The sequence below is a fragment of the Erithacus rubecula genome, assembly GCF_903797595.1.
Source record: "Erithacus rubecula genome assembly, chromosome: Z".
Lineage (NCBI taxonomy): Eukaryota > Metazoa > Chordata > Aves > Passeriformes > Muscicapidae > Erithacus > Erithacus rubecula.
This window is the reverse complement of record NC_136661.1, coordinates 17,174,594-17,196,348: the sequence shown is the minus strand read 5'-3', so window position 1 is coordinate 17,196,348 and position 21,755 is coordinate 17,174,594. Positions and strand designations below refer to the sequence as shown.

General features: G+C 38.7%; 1 protein-coding gene across 2 annotated transcripts in view; it reads left to right on the top strand.

Moving 5' to 3' along the window:
* The window catches only part of ITGA2 (integrin subunit alpha 2), a 65,824-nt gene extending 44,656 nt beyond the window's left edge, over positions 1-21,168 (top strand). For both annotated transcript variants that reach the window (XM_079330224.1, XM_079330223.1), the window contains 15 exons: positions 1,084-1,223; positions 2,178-2,329; positions 3,368-3,478; positions 4,043-4,125; positions 4,913-5,054; positions 6,655-6,747; positions 7,738-7,814; positions 7,913-7,996; positions 10,875-10,977; positions 11,773-11,883; positions 12,356-12,460; positions 12,762-12,875; positions 15,083-15,172; positions 18,490-18,606; positions 19,351-21,168. In XM_079330224.1, the coding sequence (XP_079186350.1) occupies positions 1,084-1,223; positions 2,178-2,329; positions 3,368-3,478; positions 4,043-4,125; positions 4,913-5,054; positions 6,655-6,747; positions 7,738-7,814; positions 7,913-7,996; positions 10,875-10,977; positions 11,773-11,883; positions 12,356-12,460; positions 12,762-12,875; positions 15,083-15,172; positions 18,490-18,606; positions 19,351-19,440 (1,612 nt within the window). In that variant the 3' untranslated portion in view covers positions 19,441-21,168. The remainder of the gene's footprint in view (positions 1-1,083; positions 1,224-2,177; positions 2,330-3,367; positions 3,479-4,042; positions 4,126-4,912; positions 5,055-6,654; positions 6,748-7,737; positions 7,815-7,912; positions 7,997-10,874; positions 10,978-11,772; positions 11,884-12,355; positions 12,461-12,761; positions 12,876-15,082; positions 15,173-18,489; positions 18,607-19,350) is intronic.
* Positions 21,169-21,755: the final 587 nt, after the last annotated feature.

Sequence of the window (21,755 nt, the reverse complement as noted above, 5' to 3'; positions counted from 1 at the left end):
GACAGCAGCAGGCAATGGGGCTTGACAGAAAGTGTTTGTAACAGCAGGCTGTGTACCTCGGTAGCCCAGTATAATTCTGATAGCTGAGCCTGAGGCAGGTGCAAGCACGTCTCTGACAACCTTGCAGGCTGAGGGGTGATGGAGGGGAGTGTTGTCATGCAGGGTGAGGACAGAGAGTGGCAATAGAGAGCAGACACCTAGTTCTGGCCAGAAACACACTTTTCATGGCACATTGTCTTTGCCACAGAAGTCAGAGTAGTTTCACAAAATACAAAAAGGTTTCACAGAACCCAAATCATCCTCCTGCCTAAGAGGCTGTGATTTCCACTCTTGCTTGAGGAGCTAAATTCAAATGCTGTTTCGTTTCCTATCTGTTGCCTGTTTTCATGCCCGAGGCTCCCCATTGTAAGAAAAATATCACTAAATTGCTACTTCTTTCATAATGAAACAAGATAATTAAAAATGAATGGTCAGTTTGGACCTTTGACTGCTGCTGCTGCTGCTGGGAATTTCATTAAAGAAAATTATGCTCCTTGAAGTACCAGCATTTATTTAGATTTGATTAATGAAGATGCTCATTCTTCTTTCACTCTGACATTTGGGCTGATTAATGTGTTCTGTTTTGATTAAAGTGTTTGTTTTTACATGTAGGGTTCCTTTGAAACTGTTCTTCAAAATCTTGAGTAATTACATGAAAGTTGTTTTTCAGAAAATTAGATTATTAAATAAAATGAAGAATTACCCATTCTCACCTTCCCAGAAGAGCTCTAAAGGAGCAGAAGGTTACTTATTTGGAAAATAGGCCAAGGGATTCATTCTCTGATACCTTGGGGGATTGATTAGGGCATTAGGATCAATAAGCCATTAATTTGATATGAAAATACATATTATTATTACTGTAAGCAACAATATCAACAAATTCATGTATACAAGGAAAATAATTTTTCCAGTGCCATTAAAAGACATTTACATTGGGAATAAAAAAAAATTAATACTAACATTTATAGATAGTATTAGACAACAGCTTCTATGTTATCCAGCATTCTTTAAAACCCCATGTAACTTTTAAAATATATCTTTCAGGTCAAGAGGCATTGCAAATGTGACCATAAATGCTTCATTTAAACCTGAGAAAATCAGTCTACTGAACAAGAATACGGATATAACTGTCAAAATATGTTTTCAGGCTACATTTAGACCTGCTAAGAAAAATAATCAAGTGGGTAAGATATTTCAGTTATTTTTCTTATATTAATTTCTTCAAAAGTCCATTATTCAAATGAGTAATTTAAAGTCTAAGGTTGTATTGGATTAAATGTCAAGAATCACAAAATCAATGTAAAACTTCAGTGCTTGAGAAAGTATTTTTAATACCAAATTTATCACTGGCTCCATACTCTTTGAAAAGTGGGGAATTAACAGTATAGAAGAGAGCTGTGTCCTTGTTGTTCAACAATCCCCAAAAAGATCATTAATGAGGAGCTGGATTTTTCCAACCTTCTGGTTTCAACAACAGACTGCATGCTCTTCCTCTCTCTTCAGAAAAAGAAAATTAAATATTTTCCAGAGGCTCAGAGCAGTTGTTAGTGGGAGGAAGTTCTTCTTTTCAGAGGACAGTGAATATTTCTGCGACCAGAAGTGGGTTCCCATGAAGATTTTAAGTTCAGTTTCACAGACAACACCAGTTGGACTGCTTCAGAGCTACATAAAGTGCCTTTAGGAACTCATGATTTTAAGCTATAAAATAGCAATGAACTTCCACAACATATTAGTCATAAAACAAGGAGAAGGTGGAAATTATTATGTGATTGAAGAGAAGATGCAGATTCTTTAAAGTCACACTGAGTTCAGTGATATTGTTGCAAGGCCCCTTTATCTGGAATATCCCTGGCCCTGCTGACTGGCTTCTTGCCTGAGCTGCAGGCTCAGACATCTGCAGTGGAGGCTGGATTGATTGCCATTTAATGTGTTCCTTGCAGATCAGGGCCTAAACCTGTCTGACTGCTTGGGAAAACACAAGAGAAAATATTTTCATTTTGAAACTGCTCTGTGTTTAGCTGTGAAAAACATGAAATATTTAGTGTGGTTTGGACAGCCATGTCCCTATAATATTGAGCATAGTAATGAGATCACAGGCAATCACGCTCAGTCAAAATGTACTGTTACTTTTTTTGTAGCTATAAAGTACAATGCAACATTGGATGCAGATCTCCAGTCCTACAGAGTGACTTCTAGAGGATTTTTCAAAGAAAATAATGAAAGGTACATGCAGAGGGATCTTGTGGTGCATCGTGAAGAGAATTGTGTTCATGATGTCTTCAGTGTACAAGTAAGTGCAATTGCAAGTAGTGTTGCATAACAAAAGTGACCAGAGGAGGACATGGATTAATTTTTTGTCTGTAATGTGAATTTCATGCATGATGGACTGAATTATTTATGTTTCCCAAAACCCCCCAGCTGAAAAATACTTAACAAGATTATGATTCCATAAAAACTAATAACTGTCACATTCACTACAAATTTTTAGGATAGGAAAGAGAGTTCTTAATTGTGTTATTCAGCTCTGGTGTAATGCAGAGCCCATGGTCTATAGTTTAAATAGATTTTGATTTCCCTCTTAGTAGATTCTTCTGTAAGACCTAAGACATACATGCAATTTTTTTCTTCAAACTAACATTCAGGCAAACTTTGGGTGCATTCTAACCCCTGGTACACACCATGGAATTAAATAAAAATAAGCAGATCTCAGTTTTTTCCAGAACCAAAGACTGAACACAGCCCTGAGGCTTGCCTTTAGTCCTGCTGCATGATTCTAGGTGAGGTAGAGGACTTCTGTCCCTGCTCTGGTGTGCAGTGATGGATCACATTCAGTGCCATGTGGAGTGGTGACTAGAAGGTGATTCATCCAGTACTGAGAAAAAGAGGAAACATGGCCTTTACTGTGTTTTTGTGTCACTTGGGCCCAGCTGCTCTTTGATATGGTAAGACAGAGTGGAATAGGATTTTGACTTCTTCAGCTAGGTGAGAATGAAAGCTGGCTGGTGTTGGTTTTGAGGACCAGCTCCTACAGCTGCAGACAATCTGCATTTCCTTAGTCCTAGTAGTTACTGTGATGTGCACAGTCTCCAGGAATGCTTGAAAAATCAGTTTTATTATGGAAATCAAACTGAATACTGTTAACCTAGAGGAGGCCACACTAGTCAATCTCACAAAAATATTTTCTTTAAGAAATGAAGTTTTGAAGTGTTGCTTCTCCTTTTTTAGAGCAAGAATTTTTTTACAGCACATTCTCATTGCACAATAGAAGTGGCCAATTTTACCCTGTTTTCTGTGCTGCCAGCCATCCTTTGAACCATGTGTTTTCCAGGAGCCCTCAGATGCAGTGAATTCACTTGGTCTGCGCATTGACATTGGCCTTGCAAATCCTGGCTCCAGCCCTGTCCTGGACATATCTTCTCCAGCATCTGTGGCCTATAGTGTAAGTATGCAGATTTGCTATTCAGATAGCATGGCTATACACATCCACAATGCATGGCCCCCACAAACACCAAAGAGGTACATGCAAGGGAAAACTGGTGTTCCATGTAAGTCACATGGAGGGGTGTCCCCTGGTTCTTTATATACGTTTGTCTGTATTGCATGAGCTTGTTCACACACACACATCAGCCACTGTAGCATAACAAGCAATGCTAGTTCAGCCATATCACTGTTGATGTGAACTTCTGGTTGAATGCAAAGATGAATTTTTTCAGTTTATTCTGCACTGAAATGTACATAAGAGAGAGATGGAACTAATTTGACTGCATCACCTTTGTTGTCATTGGAGAATAACCTGTCTGTACTGTTCTTTGATCAGTTGATATGTAGCAACACATTATTCAGTTCACTCATTCCCTTGAGAAGTTTTGTAATGTTCTTCAGAGGGATTTTCTTATCTGCAAACCAAAAATATGCTTCAGCTTGAAGGTGTTGGCATTCTAGTTTCTTCAGATAGTGTTAAATGTTGAGCCCTGTCATTAGGAAATGTTTTTGTTTTTCCTAGATTCCTTTTATTAAAGACTGTGGTGAAGATGAACTTTGTATCTGTGATCTTGTTTTGAATGTTCAGCAGAAGGCAGATGACAGGTAAGAGCTGAATCATTGGAGCTGTTAGGGTCCAGTGTTTTCACCAATTGGTTTGTCTGTAGGCTTTGGATGAATTTATAGAGGAGAACGCCTTTCTAGTTTAACATCTACCTAGAAACAGCATGGATAAAAAAAGCAATGGCATTTTAATCTAAATTAATCAAGGAAAAAGAGGTGGGATAGGAACACAAACATAGAAGTAGAACTCTTGTCAGCTTAGACCAACCCAAATTTTCGTACCTTAAAGATGAAGGACATAGTTTTGGACAAATTGTGTCTGCCTGGCTGCTGTTGGGAAAGGGAGCACAATGGGAGAGCAGCAGCACTGCAGCAGCTGTCTTTGTTCCTCCTACAGGGAGCAGCAAGGGTCCTGCAGTAGCTGTGCCAGTGGGGAGCTGTGGTCAGCTATTTGGCCAGCACATATTCTAAGTCCTCATCAGATATATGCATATGTGTACATCACAGAGATAAGGCTGCTCATGTCTGCTGCCCACTCAGTCCATATTCTCACCAGGGTAGACCCCTTGAAAATTCAGCAAAGTCACTTTAAGAACACATAATCAAAGTCCTACACTTTGGGAAGACAATAATTCTATCTGGTTTTAGGAAACACCATCATAGAATTTCTTATGCCAAGGGGTTTAGAAAGCAGAGTGTTTAAGTGTGTACAATGTAGGAAATGTCTTGCTGTGCTTATTATTTGTTGTTGGCTTCAGGCAACACATTTTCCTGATCCACAGCTGTTCTAGTACCTCTATTTACAACAATGGACTTTATTTTCCAACAGCAAACAACAGTTTATTGTCAGCAGCAAAAACAGAAGGCTAACGTTCAATGTGAAATTGAGAAATAAAAAGGAAAATGCATATAACACCAGAATCCAGGCTAATTTTTCAGACAACTTGTTTTTTGCTTCATCTTCTTTACCGGTGCGTTATACACAACTTCACTGTTTCTGTTATTGTCCCTGATTTTGAGGTCCTCAGAGAATTTTTTTTCCCCCTTTCTAGCCTATTCCAGAAAAGAATGTCTGTACAAAACTCTCTCATAATTTGTTTTCTTGGACACCAGAATAATTCCCCCAGCATATCAGTTTATTTAGGTCAAGGAGAGATATTTCCAACTCAGCATAAAAGCTGGCAACTTGTTAAGTTTGACCTCACCTCAGACATCTTTTCCTCACTTTCAGTCTTGGCAACCACACCTTCTTATTAACTCTCAGCAACATGCCTGAAGCAGTTGCTGTGCCACAGGGAATTTGTATTTGATAGATCAGACATGATCTATCTATCAGCATTGATGATGAATCCTTAAAGCACAGACTTTGGATCTAGAAATAGTGTTACTGCCAAGGCCATGTGTTCCAGCTAGACAGTTAATCAGATTGACATGATTGCTATACCAAAAGCTCTTCTCTCAACAAATTTTATCTTAGAGAAGGGGAAAAAGAGGAATTATGCATACTATTTTGGGGAATGCAATATACCTATAATTTAAATCGTTGCTCCCAATTCACAGAGGTTGAAATGCAGATTTCAGTGCTTAGTTTAAATGGTCAGGCTCCTGCTGGAGAGGTGCGTGATAATCCTGGGGGTGAAATCCAGAGCAATCTTAAGGGAGAGGAGGGATAGCATTCATTCCTGCCCAAGAGCAGCATTATTCTGAACAATGAATTGGCAAAAGTGCTGCACACAACGCTGGGGGTGCCCCTCTACCTCCCCATCCTGTTGTGCAGCAAGATTGTTCATTTCACTCTGCCAAAAGACCACACTGGAGCTAGAATTTTCTTTTGCTTTAAAAGCCCTTTTGCTTAGAAGCACTTTAGTCTGCAAGTGAAGTTTGGACCAAAAATGTGCCTGCTTCAAGGCAGGAAGAAAAACATAAACTGAGTATGTATGGGCTTTTTGGGGTTTTGTTTTGAGGGGTTTTTTGTAGCACAATTCATGAATGGTAAATGTCTACTAGGAATGTTTTTAACAAAAGACAGTACTTTTCAATAAATTCTTCTCCATGGATTGATAACTGGCTCTGGTCTGGGAATTTGTCTTTGAATAAAGGATGATGACAAACCCATAGTCTGCAAAGTAGTAAACAAACTATTATGTATGGCAGATTTTTCTACAGAAAGTTTGATTTCAGTATGAATTCCCCTTCGGACACAAAATTTTACAGTGAAAGTACTTAACCAGCTCTAAGATTGTGCAAATATGTCTGCAAAAGTTCTGTAAAACTTCTGTAAAAAAGGACTGCAGAAGTTAGTGCTAGAGTTGACCTGTACTCTCTGGCCTGTATTCCTTTTTCCAAGCTCAGCACAAAGTTCTAGTAATATGGTTGCAGCCCACGAGAAATGGAGTAGGAATGGTCCTTGTCCCACCTTTCTTGTGACTTCCCCCTGGCCCTGCCTATGCCCCACCCATCTGCTGCACATTTTCACTCCTCAGTATAGTACATATGCTGTTGATGGTATACACTGCTATACCTTATAAAAATCTGATATTAAGATGATGTTTCTGTCTGTTTTCTCTGCAGAGTGATGGAACTGAAGTCTCATGTCAAACAGGAGCAGCACAAAGTACAGTCATTTGCCAAATAAGCTATCCTGTTTTCCGAACAGGACAACAGGTACAGTTAGCATGTTTAAATAACCTTGAATGATATCCAAAACATTCTCTGCTATTATGTTTCCCTAGCTCTGCATTTATTGCTGATAAGAGTTTCTTAGATTTTACAGCAGAGGCATTAAAAGAAGCAAACTAGGGCTTAAGAGTTGTGACTCCCTGCCAGATTAAAGGAAAAAAGCTTCTCAAGGCTCATTTGTCACAACTCACAGCTTCCAAATGCTGCTACAGTGATGTGACTTTTGGAGATGAAAGCTGGGGGCAGAGAAGCATAGAGCATCATGTGCAGGCTCCTAAGAACTGAACACAATTCCCATCAAATCCCTCCTTCAGTACTTCACCTGCTCCATGAATCTCATCTCTTCTAGAAAGCAGCATTGTTTTGGGAGGGGATGGGAGGCCCACACAGCCCTACAATGAATTGTATTTTTTTTTCCATATCTATCATAAACCTCAGGATATCCACAGTTTTATGGAATCTCCTATTCCTCAAGGGCAGAGCAGAAACAGGGTTCTAGCCTCTAACAGAATCAACTATTGTAATAAGAAATTGCTAGAAAGAACAGAAATATAATGTTCTGAGGTGGGACATGCAGAATAGTAAATATATATATATGAAAGGTTAAGTTTATTCTTAATGGAATTGCTCAAAGTGGACTTACTGGAACAAATGGAAGAAAAGTGATTACAAAGCTTGTGTCTATACTAGAGTTTAAAAGGAAGGAATTTGAACATCTTTTGTTGTAGCTTGTAGCTAGTTCTACAATCTTAAAATGCAAATAATTCATGTTTATGTAAGAATGCCAATTTGTAGAGGAATGTAAGAACAAGTCAATTCTGAGTATTAAGAAATTACCAAAATATTACACAGAAATCTGTAGATTCAGATACAGCGGGCAGTTCTAGATTGTTGCACACATGAATAATGTGTTTTGGGAAGTCCCTTAGATGTTGTACCAAGTCATTTACTATGTGCTCCTTGTCTCTTCCATAGGTATCCTTTGATATTAGCTTTGATTTTAACCTTAAAAATCTTCAGAATGTGGCAGCTCTAAGTTTTCACGCACTGAGGTAAAGTACATAATGATATGAAAACAAGTTAGGTATTAAAAGCTTATTTGTATAAAACAATATTATTACAGCTGACTCAAATGTGTTTTGATGAACAGTGAAAGTAAGGAACAGCAAGACTCGGACAACCAGGTCACCTTATCAATTCCTTTGAGATATGATGCAGAAATTCACTTCACAAGGTATGCTGAGTTATGTAAACAGACACTGTCATTTTGCCAAGCTTCTTGAAGTAACAGTCTTGAAAGGCCACAGTGAAGCTTTGCTTTTGTTTTGGAAGTTATAACCTTTTCACCAGTAGTAGCAGATTTGTCTGTCCTTTCAACCAAACTTAAATGTAAAAAACTATGAAAGTTGTGGAGCCATGCTTACCTCTGAACAGTTGTCACAGATGCTCTTGTGAACCAAAGTGATGTGAAGGCCAAACAGTGCAGGTGGTTTTGATAACATAAATAATATATACTTTATAATAACACTAGGTTTCTTGGCTCAAATATAATGACATGGGATCAAATCTGGAGTTACAGTGATCAAAACTAAACAGAAGAATATCAGAAGGAAAAATATACCCTGCTCAAATTCTCAGCAAAGGACGGAAAAAGAAAAAAGAAAGAAAAAAAAAAGAATGCTGAACCTGGAGCAAGAATATAAACGTTTTAGCAGTTTGAGATGATGATTTGAACTAAAACTTGAGGTACACCTGGCAGATTCTCCCTTGCTTTCCCAGAATCCGTCCAGATTCTGGCTCAAACTTGTCCCCTACCTGGTGCCAGCCCTTTCTTCTCCATGTAGAAGGCAAATCAGGGCTGCTGCGAGAGGGATCCTTTACCCTGGGAAGGGTATTTTGTAAGAAGAGGAAGTTGAGCAGGCAGGGGGAAAGAACAAAAAAAAGCCTTTTAAGACCTTTTATCTTCATATAGTGCACTTGAAAGTTCTTATCTTGAGCCTTGGAAATGCTTTTGGTGATCTGAGATGCACTCAAACAATAATTAGTCTGTTACTGTTCCAAACAAGTATTATTTCAGTTACTGTTTAACTTAGATTAAAACTGAAACAAAAATAGATTGGTGTCATTCTCAGATCAAGGTAGGATATTTGAATTTTCATCAAAGAAAATATTTATATATCTTTCCCAAATACTGAATTTCTAGGATCAACATGTAATTACACTTACTGCACAATTCTTGGTGAAAACAGGCTTTTGCATCCCAAAGAGTTCAAAAATTACTACATACAAATGATATTAAAAAACCCAAACAGTACATACTCAGAGAATAACAGAAATTTGAAAAAGAGGGAGCTGCTTCAAAATGCACAGCAAAAATAGATCCAGGAAATTTATATTCAGAGATCACCACAACTAAAGGAACTGTTGGCTGCTGTATAGGATGAGCTGGAATAGGGATCACAGTATAGAAGATTAGTGTTATAACCTTCTCTGCAGAAGCAGTTTCAGAATTTTAGAGGCCCTGCATCATGAATAGGTGCATGAGTCCTGGGTCATGCAGAATTTTTGAGATTATTTGAGGTGCAGATAAGCATTTGAGCCAGTGGTGCAAGGTTTTTCAGCTCCTTGAGAAAGTTGTATGCAACCTCACCAGAAGCAGCAGAGACTGCAGGAGCATCTGCACAGAGGGCCAGCTTCTTAGGAAATTCAGATGGTGCAAACTTGAAGCAGCAGGTTTAATTAGCTGAGAAATATGAACTTAATTAAATGGTTCAGAAGAAGTGAGGAATGGAATCTGTAAAAGCTATTCAAGGGAAAATAAGGATTTGAATTTAGCTACATCTCTTAGATATGAGAAAATGCAATTTCATATGCACATCAAGGAATGAAGGAGTACCTACTGCCAGAAAATGGTTAGTTATTCTTGGAGATGATTAAAAAAATTTTTAAAGAATTAAATGAAGTACATATTAAGCCATGGCATAACTTGGCTAAGGAAGCATTCATCTAGAATTAGTTCTTTCCTGAGGCAGGTAATGCAGCCAAGAAGTAAGCACTTAAAACACAAGGGTTGAGAAAAATGTAATGTTTTGCTGTAGTGAAGTCTTTCAAGGGATAATTTCCTGAGTTTTTAGGAGAAGATGTAGCAATATGTCTTACCAGAGACTCCTGAAAGGACAAGGAAGCTGATACTATGCATCCTGGAAGGACTGGGGTCTTCAGCTGTAAGGAAGCAGGAAATTTTTTAAGTGTGTTTGCCTTGGAGTCACTGCTAGCAAGCCCATCATGGAAGGGGCCCACTGGAGAAAGTATGGAGGATCTAAAAGGATCCACAGTCCAGTATGGAGGACCACAACTGATCAGGAAGCACATCTGTGAGACTGCACACACAATAAATTGGGACTCTATGCACAGATGTTACCCAGATTAATCAGGGAGTAAAGATGATAGATTCCTTGTGAATTAGGAAGAGCTGATGTAGGAGTTATAATAGCCCCTATTTCTTGTTAACTCACCAGCTTGCTTTTTGACTGCTCAAATTAACCTTCTAATGAAAGCTAATGATGAAGAGCAGCCACAGCTCTGGGATGGTTTAGCAGAGAAGCGCTCACAGGTAGCAGGCAGTGGGTGTGATGCACTCACTTGCCACAAGGTTTCTCTTGCATTTGAGTGTAGTTCTGGCTAACTGAGCTCCTTAAGCACCACAGGTTCTTGCACCATACCCTTCCATCATACACCTGCCATTCCATGCTGCAGTGGGCTGAAACCGCCCTGTGTTACTTCGGAAATTCTGTATTTTAAACCCCATAATTAGTAAAGAATGTGGCTCAAAGATGCTTATAAGGGCTATGTGCTATGTACCATGTACATAAGCAGGGTGATGACTGTGTTTCCAGACCCACGCAGTTACCTAGGAAGACACCCAGGAAGGCCCTTTCTGAAGAAAATGACACCATTTTCTTAACCAACTTTGTAAAATTTAAAAAGCAGTCTAAGTGACTGACTTTTTCTCTGTCTGTACTTCTGACCTGTTTCACAAAGGCATATCCAGTAACATATGTTTTCAAAGCAGCTGCCAAATTGAAATGTATTGTTTTATGGTTGTTAACCAGGCTTGCCAACATCAACTTTTATGAAGTATACTCTGGTCATAACATTCCTTCCACTGTGAATAATTTTGAAGATATTGGCCCCACGTTCAACTTCTCAGTCAAGGTTAGTAAGTCTGTTTTGTTCTGGTTCAAGAAGCTGTCTTAGCTTCCCCTGTAGCCTGCTCCTAAAACCTAGTTTTAAAAAAAAACACTCCTGCTTTCATTGTCTGATTTTGAAGCTTTTGAATAGGTCAAGTAAAAAAAAAAAGATTGCAAATAGCGTAAGTGCTTGGAGTCTTCATAAGGTTAAGGATGACATTTGCAAAAGTAAAATGGGGGAGGGATTGGTCCTGCACTGTGTACATATTTAAAAGATGGTTAATGCTTAACTTCAGGCCAACTTAGATTGTTTTTTCACAGAGTGTCCTGACAGCTTGATAAAGAAAAACAAGTCTTTGCAGGCTTGGACTTTGAAACTTGAAGTTGGCAAGGGTTAAGGGCTCAAACCTGATGCAAGAACAAGCCAAATCACAGTGCTTATTACATAACACAGAAAAAACTTAGACCCAAATATGCAACGTGGAAGAAACTTAAATTATGTTCCATTTCCATTCCTGTAACTGCTACTCCAAAAGGACTAAACAGGTCTATTGGCCGTGGCAGAATATTTGCTTTTCAAAACATATTTCATGCAGTTAATATGAGCTGTGCTAAGAAAACAGACAGGAACCTGGAGCTATACAGTATATTTTCAGCTTTACTATTCACAAAATTACTGCCCCAGTGTTGTTAATAAAAAAAAAATATATGTAAAAGGAGTCCAGTTCTTCCATACTCATCCATTATTTTTAACTTTCTTGCTATATCAAATAATTTTTGCATAGCTGCTGAATTAACTCTTGAGTTTTCTGCTTTGCAGGTAACAACAGGAAGTATTCCAGTAAAGATGGCATCTGTAACACTCAGTCTTCCAGACCTGACCAGCAAAGGCAACCCATTGATGTATCTAACTGCAGTCACCACAGATGAGGTATAGAACTGAACTGTGTTTTGGGGGTTTATCCGTATATAAACATCAATTAGGTACCCAATATTACAGCTTAGTTTAAGAGAAACTATGCTCTTTCCCCTTGTTCTTTCCTCATAAAGGGGGGACCACAATTCCAGCAGTATACTAACCTATTACTTGGCAGATGTAGAGTATTTGGATCTCTTCAATTAGATCTTTCTCCAAGTTCCTTGAAAAGTTTTCACAAAAATGAAATTTTTAGATGAGGAAGAACCCTACAGGTCAATCTAGGGAGAAGAAAAAAAAAAAAAAAAGTGTCATAAGAATTATTTACTTCTGACCAAAACCACATACTCTTAGTTTCCTAAAGAATTCAGTGTTCACACTCCAGCTTTTAGCAGCCACCATCTAAGTCCAGAAATATATATAGTTATGATGAGTATAAACTCCCAAGTAGCATGTCATCCAGTCTCATTCCAGCCATATTTCCTAGGCCCGAGGTGTTACTTGTGATGCTGAGATAAATCCACTGCAAATAGGGAAAAGACCTTATTCTCCATCCTTCACAAAAGAGAACTTCAGAGCTTCCAAAGAACTGGTGAGTAAAACCCAGGGCTGCAGTAAGCAGGATTTCTGAGCTGAAGGAAGCTGACCTTCCAAGCACATGCTGTACTTGTGAGAGAGTTGTGATGGGGTGGCATTCCTTATTTACAGAGCAGGAGCTCATCCCATGGATGTTCTCACAGACACTGCATCTGCTTTAGCACAGCCTGCAAGCACTTAATTTGCATGCACAGAACAGCAAAGGCAAGGGCAAAAAGTCTTGATATTGCAAGAACATTTTTAAAAGTGTATTTTTAATGCATGCTGTTGCCTCTTCTTGCTGTTTCCCCTGGAAGAACTGTAAGAATGTGAAGTGCAGTACCATCACATGCAAACTGGAAGACATTGCACTGAAGGGAGAATACTTTGTGAACGTGTCCACCCAAATCTGGAACGGAACCTTTGCTGCCGTGAGTATCAGCTGCATCTTTATGGAGGATCCAATGCTCAAGTATTTTCACTCCTGATGTTTTTCAAACTTCAGTGCAGAGACCTTACAGTCTAGAAAGACTTTAGTTTACTTTAAATTGGTTTGTGCTTTTCCAGATTGAAAACTTGAATATAAAATTAGTGAGGCTGCATAATGGAGCTGATAAAACTTCAGTCCAGTGCAGAATCTAAGAAAATGCTGTGATAATGCAACCTTCACAGCTGAAAAAAACATTTCCTACATCTGTTAGATTCATTCTAGGGCAACTACAGTTTCAACAAAACTCATCATAGGACAGCAGAGCACAGTATCATCATAGCCTGTAAAATAATCATGCTTTTAGCTTTTGAACATCACAGCCTACATCATGATCATAATTAAATCACATCAAAATACCAAAACCCTGATAGTGCTGCCAGTTTTATTTGGTATAGAAAGTGTACAAAATGTCTCTAATTGATTTTTTGTGTTTATTAGAGTAGGTGTCAAAGAAATAGTCCTTGCTTAGACACCTACAGTACGCTTAAAATATCCATCAATATCTCAGCCTATTTTCAATCACTATGTGTCCTCCAGGATATAACTCATGATGAGTTACCAGCCTTTTGAAGCTAGACCATGTTTGCTTCTTAGCTAGGCAACCAACCAGATGGAGTCCTGGATTTGCCAAGGCACCAGGGACATGACGCAGTCTCCCCAGTGTGTCTGGGGATTCTTGTGGCAGGTATTGACATTCAACAGCAGGGCTGTTGTCAGCTCCAGCATTCACTCTTAAAAGGAAAAGGTCAGGTTGATATTGTTAAATGTGTTATGGAAGTGTGCGACAGAAAGCATCTGTCTGTCTTTAGAGTTTGTATTTTTCTAATCAGCTGGGTCAGGATCATTTGTCAGTGCTGTTAGATACGCAGAAGGTGGAGACCTGAACAAAAGGTTAATACTCTCACAAAAAAGGGAGTGGAAATGGTTTGTTTATGATCACTGGCCAATGGGAAGGAAAGCTCATATGTCACAGTTATCTTTGCATCTCCCATTTTTTAAATTTTCTATTTAATTGTCAAAATTCAGTGCAAATAATAATGCACATCATCACCCTTTTTATTTAGTGGCCATTTTATTTAGTGGCAATCTGCCATTGTCCAAGAAGGGCTTGCCAGTACCTGCTAAGCAAAGAAAGTATGTGTTTAGGACTTGAGGTGCTTTGAATAGGGCTCAGATGTGTTTCTAAACTATCAGGAGTGCAGGATGCACCACTTGGGCAGATGGCCACAGTGCAGGGATGCAATAGCTCTCACTGCAGAGACAGTCAGTGTGGTGTGCTGGCCATTGCAGACCCACAGCTTCCCATGGTACCTGGCCCTACCATGGAGAAATGGCTGAGAAGGCAAAATAAGAGAGCAGGCTGAGAAGGCAAAATCAGAGAGCAGGCATTGCCTTTGGTTCAGCTGGAGAGTGTCCTGAGGCCATTCCTTGTGGTGCTGTAGAGGAGCAGCAGTGAATCATCAATGTCTGCACAGCCAGGCACCTCTCTTCCCAGTGCATCCACAGAGGGAAGTGGGGTCTGGCACAAGGTCCCTTTTCAAATAGGAATTGGCATAGGATTTTTGTCATCTTGTCTGTTTAAGCTGAGAGAACTATGTCAGAATTTGAGATGTGGAGAGGAACACATAGTGAAAGGAAAAAATAAATGGGGAAAAACAGAAGCATTGGATAGAAGTGAGGGCGGGGGGAAGTAAAAGAACATCCAGTTTCCATTTCTTTCAAAGGCCAGAGATATATTCCCATCTGTCTTTTGTTGCTGTGTCTCCTTTTCTCTCTCCTATTTTCCCTCATCTCTTCCCTGCTAGCAGCAGTGACAGCTTTGATATAACTATAAAATGGTTACATAAATAATTCCTTCTGTTTTGCTTGAACTGTACATTAAAGAGAACGAAAAAACAGTTCCTCAATGTCATTGCTAAGTGGATTATTACTAAGTGATATATTGGATTATATACAGAGGATTGCTAAGAGATATATTATTACTTTGCTTGACATGTTGGCTGGGGGAAAATATGAAAACAATTTTATTTTTCTTAATACTATTATTTTCTACTGCAAAATCTTCATTTCAAGGCAATATAATTTTAATATATCTACACTTTAACCAAATTGCCAGAACTTTACAGTTGTTTTATTCTTTTCTTTCAGTTAATTTTCCAGACGTTACAACTCTCTGCAGAAGCAAAAATTGATACATATAACCCTGAGTTATTTATAATTGGAGAGAATACTCTAACTGTAAGTGATAGTTAAGTAATTTTTTTTAACTTCTCTATCTCTGACTGCATTAAAGTGATAGTATTTAATTATCAGTGTCCTTGGAGAGTACGTAGAAACTTGATTATGTTGAACTAATGTATCCTTCTGACTCTATCAATTCCCTTAAGTTATTAAAATGTTTTCATTTCAGCCCACTGCTATATAAACCAGACATAGTAAAAACCTGTAGGTCTCAAATAAATTGTAGAACTCTGAGAAAAAGTCAGCTAGAAACTTCTGAAATTCAGATAGCTTTCTGTTCATGAAAAGATCAAAATTTGGACTTCTTGCTGCAAAGATAAATAAGCTCTGGGAAAATGTTCACAAATCTGATTTATAGTCATACTCACTTCTGTAAGAGTATGGTTTGATGTTTCTACACAAATGTTTGGCAAAGCTCTCCAGAAAATAATCTCATCTGTAAAGGATTGTGGAATATTTTTAGCATTTGGAATAGCTGTCACATGGACAATGTGGACACAGCTGATTTTGAGAGAAGTCTCCATACCACTGCTTTATTAGTATGTAATTCTTCTTCCAAGCTTTCTATTTGCTATATAGAAACATAAAAAACACTGAAGGCATACAGTGGCACTGTGGTATACTGTTTTAATAAAAGAGGACACCTTATTCTCTTAGTCTGTTTTGAGAAGAACACCCTTCCATTTGCAGTACTAATTTCAGATTTATTTTTACAGGACTTAATATCCTGTTTTATCCATAAAATAACCAAGGCCATTAAAGAGCAAAATTCAAATTAGTAAATGAGTCAAATATCTGTAAGAATGTGCAGCATAGCCCACTCACAGACAATAGAGAATTCAACTAAATGTATACAAAAGATGTTACAGATTGATCTCTCTCACTATGTGATACAATCATAATCCAATACCATTTTAATCATTGGTTTCTCATGGATCACTCTATTTCTTGTGAAGACCCTCTAAATAAGCCATTTTGAAAACAGGAAAGCCTCCAGACCTGAAGAACAAAGTATGTTTTCACAGAAAAAATCCGTGCCAGTATTTGAAGTATTCTGAGTGCTTCAGGTTGGCATGGTATTATTTCTATTATTCTATTAGGAGATGAAACTCATTACTATACAATGCAAATATTCCAGGTAATTCCACAAACTTTTTAGGTAACTCATAAACCATGTATTAATAAGTATTTTTGCACATTTGAAACATGGTACAGCAAATCTACATTACCAGAAGTTCTGTTGACAATTTCAGAAGAACTAGAATTTAATTATTCAAATTATAATTGACAAATAAAAATAAATTTCTCCGTTAGCCACTGACATATGTGAGATTGGGACTTTTACACCTTTGAGGGCAGTAGCTGAACAGACCCTGAAAGTTATGCACGGGGTTCCTAGGAAACAAAGTGGCTTTTGGTGACTTGCAGTGTGGTCTTTACTCAAGGACATATTGCCCTGTAGGAAGTCTTGGTAAATGTGCCAGGTTGTGGAGGTACATTCTCCCTAGAGCAGTTATTTTCACACTTGGAGTCAGTACCCAGTACTGCACTTACTCCTTGTCAGGCCAACAGGGATACCCAGTCTGCCCTTCACACTTCTTGGGACCAGGACAGTGCAGAAGCAAACAGAGCTTATTTCCTTACCAACCCTGTTAATTTAGATGGATGTGGTAGGATTCCTCCAATTTAGTATCTGCATTAGTCATCCACATTCTATAAACCATAGTCCCTGGAAAGAACAGGTATTTCTGAAATGAAGTTCATCTCATGCTGAAGATGATCCTGAAAATAACTAAGGTGAATTAGGCTCCTAAAAAAGCCTGTCTACCTTTGGGACCTTCAGGAACCATATTGTAGGCATAACACAGAAGAGTTAAATCCCAGTCTCATGGTGTCTTATTGACATGACCACAGTTTAGCTTCAGGAAAGATAATTTGTTCTTAGGCATCAATTTTCCTTTCCAATAGTGCCACTTCACTGTTAAATCTAATGCAGAAAGCATTACTAGGCAAACTGCATATATTAAATTGGCTTTTGACATTGGATGAACAGGGTTGCTGTTTAGCCAAATAAATGAATATTGCCTTGTGATGCTATGTGGGAAGCTGCTTAGGTATTTTTACGTAAATGCTTTCACATTTTTTCCAAGTTGGAAAGAACTGGCAGCTGCAGACCAGAATGTCAACCTGCTAGAATCATCATTATGGCCATTCAGTCAGAAAATACACAAAGCCATCCTGCCTTGGTGAAACGAATACACATAACCACACCTAGCACAACACTGGAGCCTTCCAACAGAAATTACTTAAATCACTGAAATGTCAGTCCAGTGCAAGTTTCCCAGAAAGCTTAAGATTAAATTACTCCAGACAAATGCACTGAACAACCACTCTGAGAAAATAAACCAGTGTGACTTGTTTTATCATGTTTCAGGAAGGAAAAAAACTTTCAGCTAACTTCATGTCATTCCAAGATTAAATCCAAAAATTTGACAGTTCATAAATATTACAGCAATGTCTCCCTGAGAAACTCTGTTATATGTAATTATATATTTGGTTATACCTAATCCAGCTAGATAGGGTATCACCTGAAAATTAACTCCCAGACACTGTATGCTCTTCTGGGAGTTCTCTGGTATTACTTCTGGTTCAGAAAATGTAGGTGTGCTAGATGTGCTCCTGTTTGACCCATACATCTTGCAGCAAATTCATGCAGTTGACCCAGGAGAACATAGATCACCATGAGATCTGTCAAGTCATTAGTAGTTTCATAGAAGGTAGGAACAACAGACAAAGGAGACTGAAGTAGCTGCCCAGCAGGAGGATTGGAATTTCAGCAGATGTGATGGTGTCTGGCCTTAGTGATTAGTATTGCCTCCTACAGCTGCCCAGCACAGATAATGGGCTCTGACAACACTTGGTGAAAAGTAGTGCTTCTCCAGTAGTCTGATTTCAGGGCTGTACAGCAGGCTATTCCCCACCTTCATGTAAATATGGCTGGTTTACAGAGTGATGACATGTGGAGCCCCTGCAAGGCCTCCTGTTAATGGAGAGGCAGCTGGCAGGAGGATTGGCTCTCTGCCTGCTATGCATGGCCAAGAGTGATGAGGGTCTCTAGTCCTTAGCCAGCATCGCTGTGTTCCACAGTGCAACCAGGCTCCCATGACTCCAGTGAAAGGGCTGCAATTGCTTGGTGTGTTCCAGTCATTGATCCTGGAATATGTGCAGCCCAGGAATTCTTGATCCTTGGTTTACAAATCCTACCTTGTTTGCAGTTAACATTAACTCCTAAGACACCATCTCTCTGCTTTCAGATCCCAGTTACAATAATGAAGCCCGATGAGAAAGCTGAGGTACCAGTAGGTGTTGTGATCGGCAGCATATTGGCTGGACTCCTCTTGCTGTTGGTACTGGTTGCGGTTTTGTGGAAAGTAAGTAGGTACTTATACTCTTAAAACCAGAAAGGGATAAATATATTTGCACTATCTTCTTTGGAATATCTCTTCTCTAGCATGAAACAAAACTCCCATCACTGTTTCAGTGGTATAAATGATACTGCATTGGCATTACACCCTTGACATATTTTAGAAGGGTTTATCAAATGGGTCCTCATAGAAACTGGCAACATGAAGATGATAAATGAGATGCCAAACATTCAAAACAGGGCTGTGGCTCTTACTTCTTTTCCTTCTGACACAGTCTGCCTCCTTCCACAATATCCCAGCTGAGCTCTGAACATGCATGATATTCCCAGTGGACAAGGGTGGGGCTTGCAAACAAGGTGGGAGAGGATATATATTGAACAAACAAAAGAAAGGACAAGGGCAAAAAGTAAACTACAAAGGTTATATAGAAAAAGGGCTAAGTTTTTCTCTGTGTCAGGGCACTGGTGTTTGAAGTGCTCCTTGGCACACCAAGATATCATGGAAATGTCTGTATCTCAGCAGGGAGAAAACTGGCTAATCAGCACTGCTGCTCTAGCCTTTAGTTGCACCAGGTAGGAGTTCAGGGCATACCTCCTTTCATTTTAGAGGCAGGAATTGTCTACAAATCAAACTCTCTATTCTATACATGCACATGTGCATTTCTACCATCACAGTATTTAGTTTTGCTGACAATTGAATTATCCATTTCTGATTGACTGCAATGTGGTGTTATTTTAATACTTCTCACAGCTTGGCTTCTTCAAGAGACAGTATGAGAAAATGACACAGGACATAGAAGATGTCGATGAAATTGCAGAACTCACAAAGGACAAAGACTGAAGATGAGTTACATGGATAAAGAGGAGATCTGAGCCACCAATAGTAGTTGATCAGTCAGTTCTTCAGCTGGAGTGCCTTAAAGCTTAGTAACATTTAAACATTTTTAATGAAAGTGTCTTTATAGATGAAAATATTTTACAGATACTACTCTATTATAAGAGTAACTGCAGGACAGTTTGGTTTTTTTCAAAAATGATTTATAGTTCCTTTTCTTGTAAATTTTGCCTTTCAAACAAACTTAACCCTTAGAACTGGCAGGTCCGGAGTATACAGTAACATACTGTTCCAGCAGCCCTTCTCTTGATCTACTGCAGAGTGAAACAGAAGAATTTATTCCAGATTATTGTGGAACAGCATCAGTTGGTAATTCAGTTGACAAGTACCACATGTGTTAAAGGACATTTTCGATTAAGTTGATGATGAATGTGTGGTGAATACTGCTTCCAGACTGGGAGAAGAAAAGTAATTTTTTCATTGACCAGCTCCATCCTTATTGTTTTAGAAAAACAATTTCCACCAACAAACCTCTGCCTTAACTAATCTATAAACTGGGAACTATGTATGAAGATGTCTGTCTGGGTGCTACAGGACAACTGGTTGGGCAAAGTCTTCCAAAAGTTCACTGTATTTCTTGCACTAAGGTCACAACTAAATTACTGAAGAATATTGTTTTGGTGAAATGCTGCCAAATGGTGTGTATAACTGTCTTCTGCGTACTTTCTCCCTGAGAAGAAAATACGAATTTCATATTCACTTACAGCATGTTCTCTGCAATGTTATTACTCATTTTCATCCTGAGAAGCACTATCACTACTGTTACGCTGACCTTTACACTCATGATCCCTCTGATATCAGTTTGGCTTTTGACACAAACAGAAAAGACAGTCAAGATCTTGCCTTAATTCTGTACTGAAAGATTTTGCAGGACTAAGAGTGAACTAAAGGGGATAGCTGACTGAGGAATTATGCACGTTACAAAAGGGGATAGTAAAGATCTAAGCTCTGTAAAATGTTTACTGCACTTCTTTAGCATCTCAGTGCCCTCCAGAAGACCAAAGTTCAGTACAACCTCCTTACCTGTCATGTTTTTTTTTGGTCCCACCTATTCATGTCTTGATGAAGTTAACTTATGTTTTATACAGTGAAGTACTGTAGTGCTCTGGAATGAGCTCTAAGCACAACACTTGGGTGACTTTGTGTTGGTTACACACCTCAAGTTCATCACATGCTGTTACGCTGCCTGGCTGTAACGAAAGCTCAGTCGTATAAAGGCCCACGCTGTAAGACTGGTAACAGTCAGGGGAATTGGCCTTTTGGCTGCCTTTCTCTCTCATGCCTGGCAGTTACACTTACAATTCATTGTGAGAGAAGATGTGTGTGTTTTTTGTCTGTATGCTGCCATGCAAGTGAGATTGTTTCCAACTTGAGGTGATTTACTTGAAGAGTAAAACATGCAAATGTGCTTGATTAAGAACACGAAGTCATGGTTTCTTTCCCCCAAAGCTGGATTGTAATTATGCTTAGGCATTTTTCCATTATTTTCTGAAGGACTAGACTTAAGCACGTTTGAAAGTTTTACTCAGTATTTTTTAATAGCTAATCAGTCAAAAGCCTACCATCTCTTTGGCAAGTAACAGCTTCATTTTCAGCAACAGCTGGATTATGCTCAGTGTAGTTTTATATGGGTTTTGAATTTATTTTGTATCTATGAAATGTTATGTTTTGGGACATTTTGTTGGGGTTTTTTTAACATTCTGAAAAACAATTCCAATTCTTACATCAATTATCAAACAAGATTCTTGCCATCAGTTGAGTCTGTGACAAAAAATTTTAAAAGTGGAGAAAAAAAATTAGCAATTGCATAAATCTAAAGAATAAGCTCCTGACTTGTAATTATAAACTTTGAGGGCAAATGCTCTGAGAGTAAAAATAAAAAATCTGTCTGCCTCAATTCTTATATAAACTTGTGCAGAAAAAAATAACCCCTACAGCCATGTATGTGGGAAGCTCCTACATAATCAGTGTCATGCACTCTAGAGCAGAGGGGGAATTTCACAATACACCAGATGGTAGAATCTTCTGTTTCTGGTGCTGCCTACAAGGACAATTCAGGCATTGACCCAGATTTCCTTCTTCCACGTATGGTGGGAGGTACAGGTCAATATCCAATATGCAGCATCTTTGGGGATTTAACAGTTTATCAGTCAGCAATTATTCAATTCACTAGTCTTCACTGGGTTGTATTTTGACATGGACAACATGATTCTCCTTACCAGCCTGGACACAATACTGCTTTTCCAAAATAAAGGGGAGAC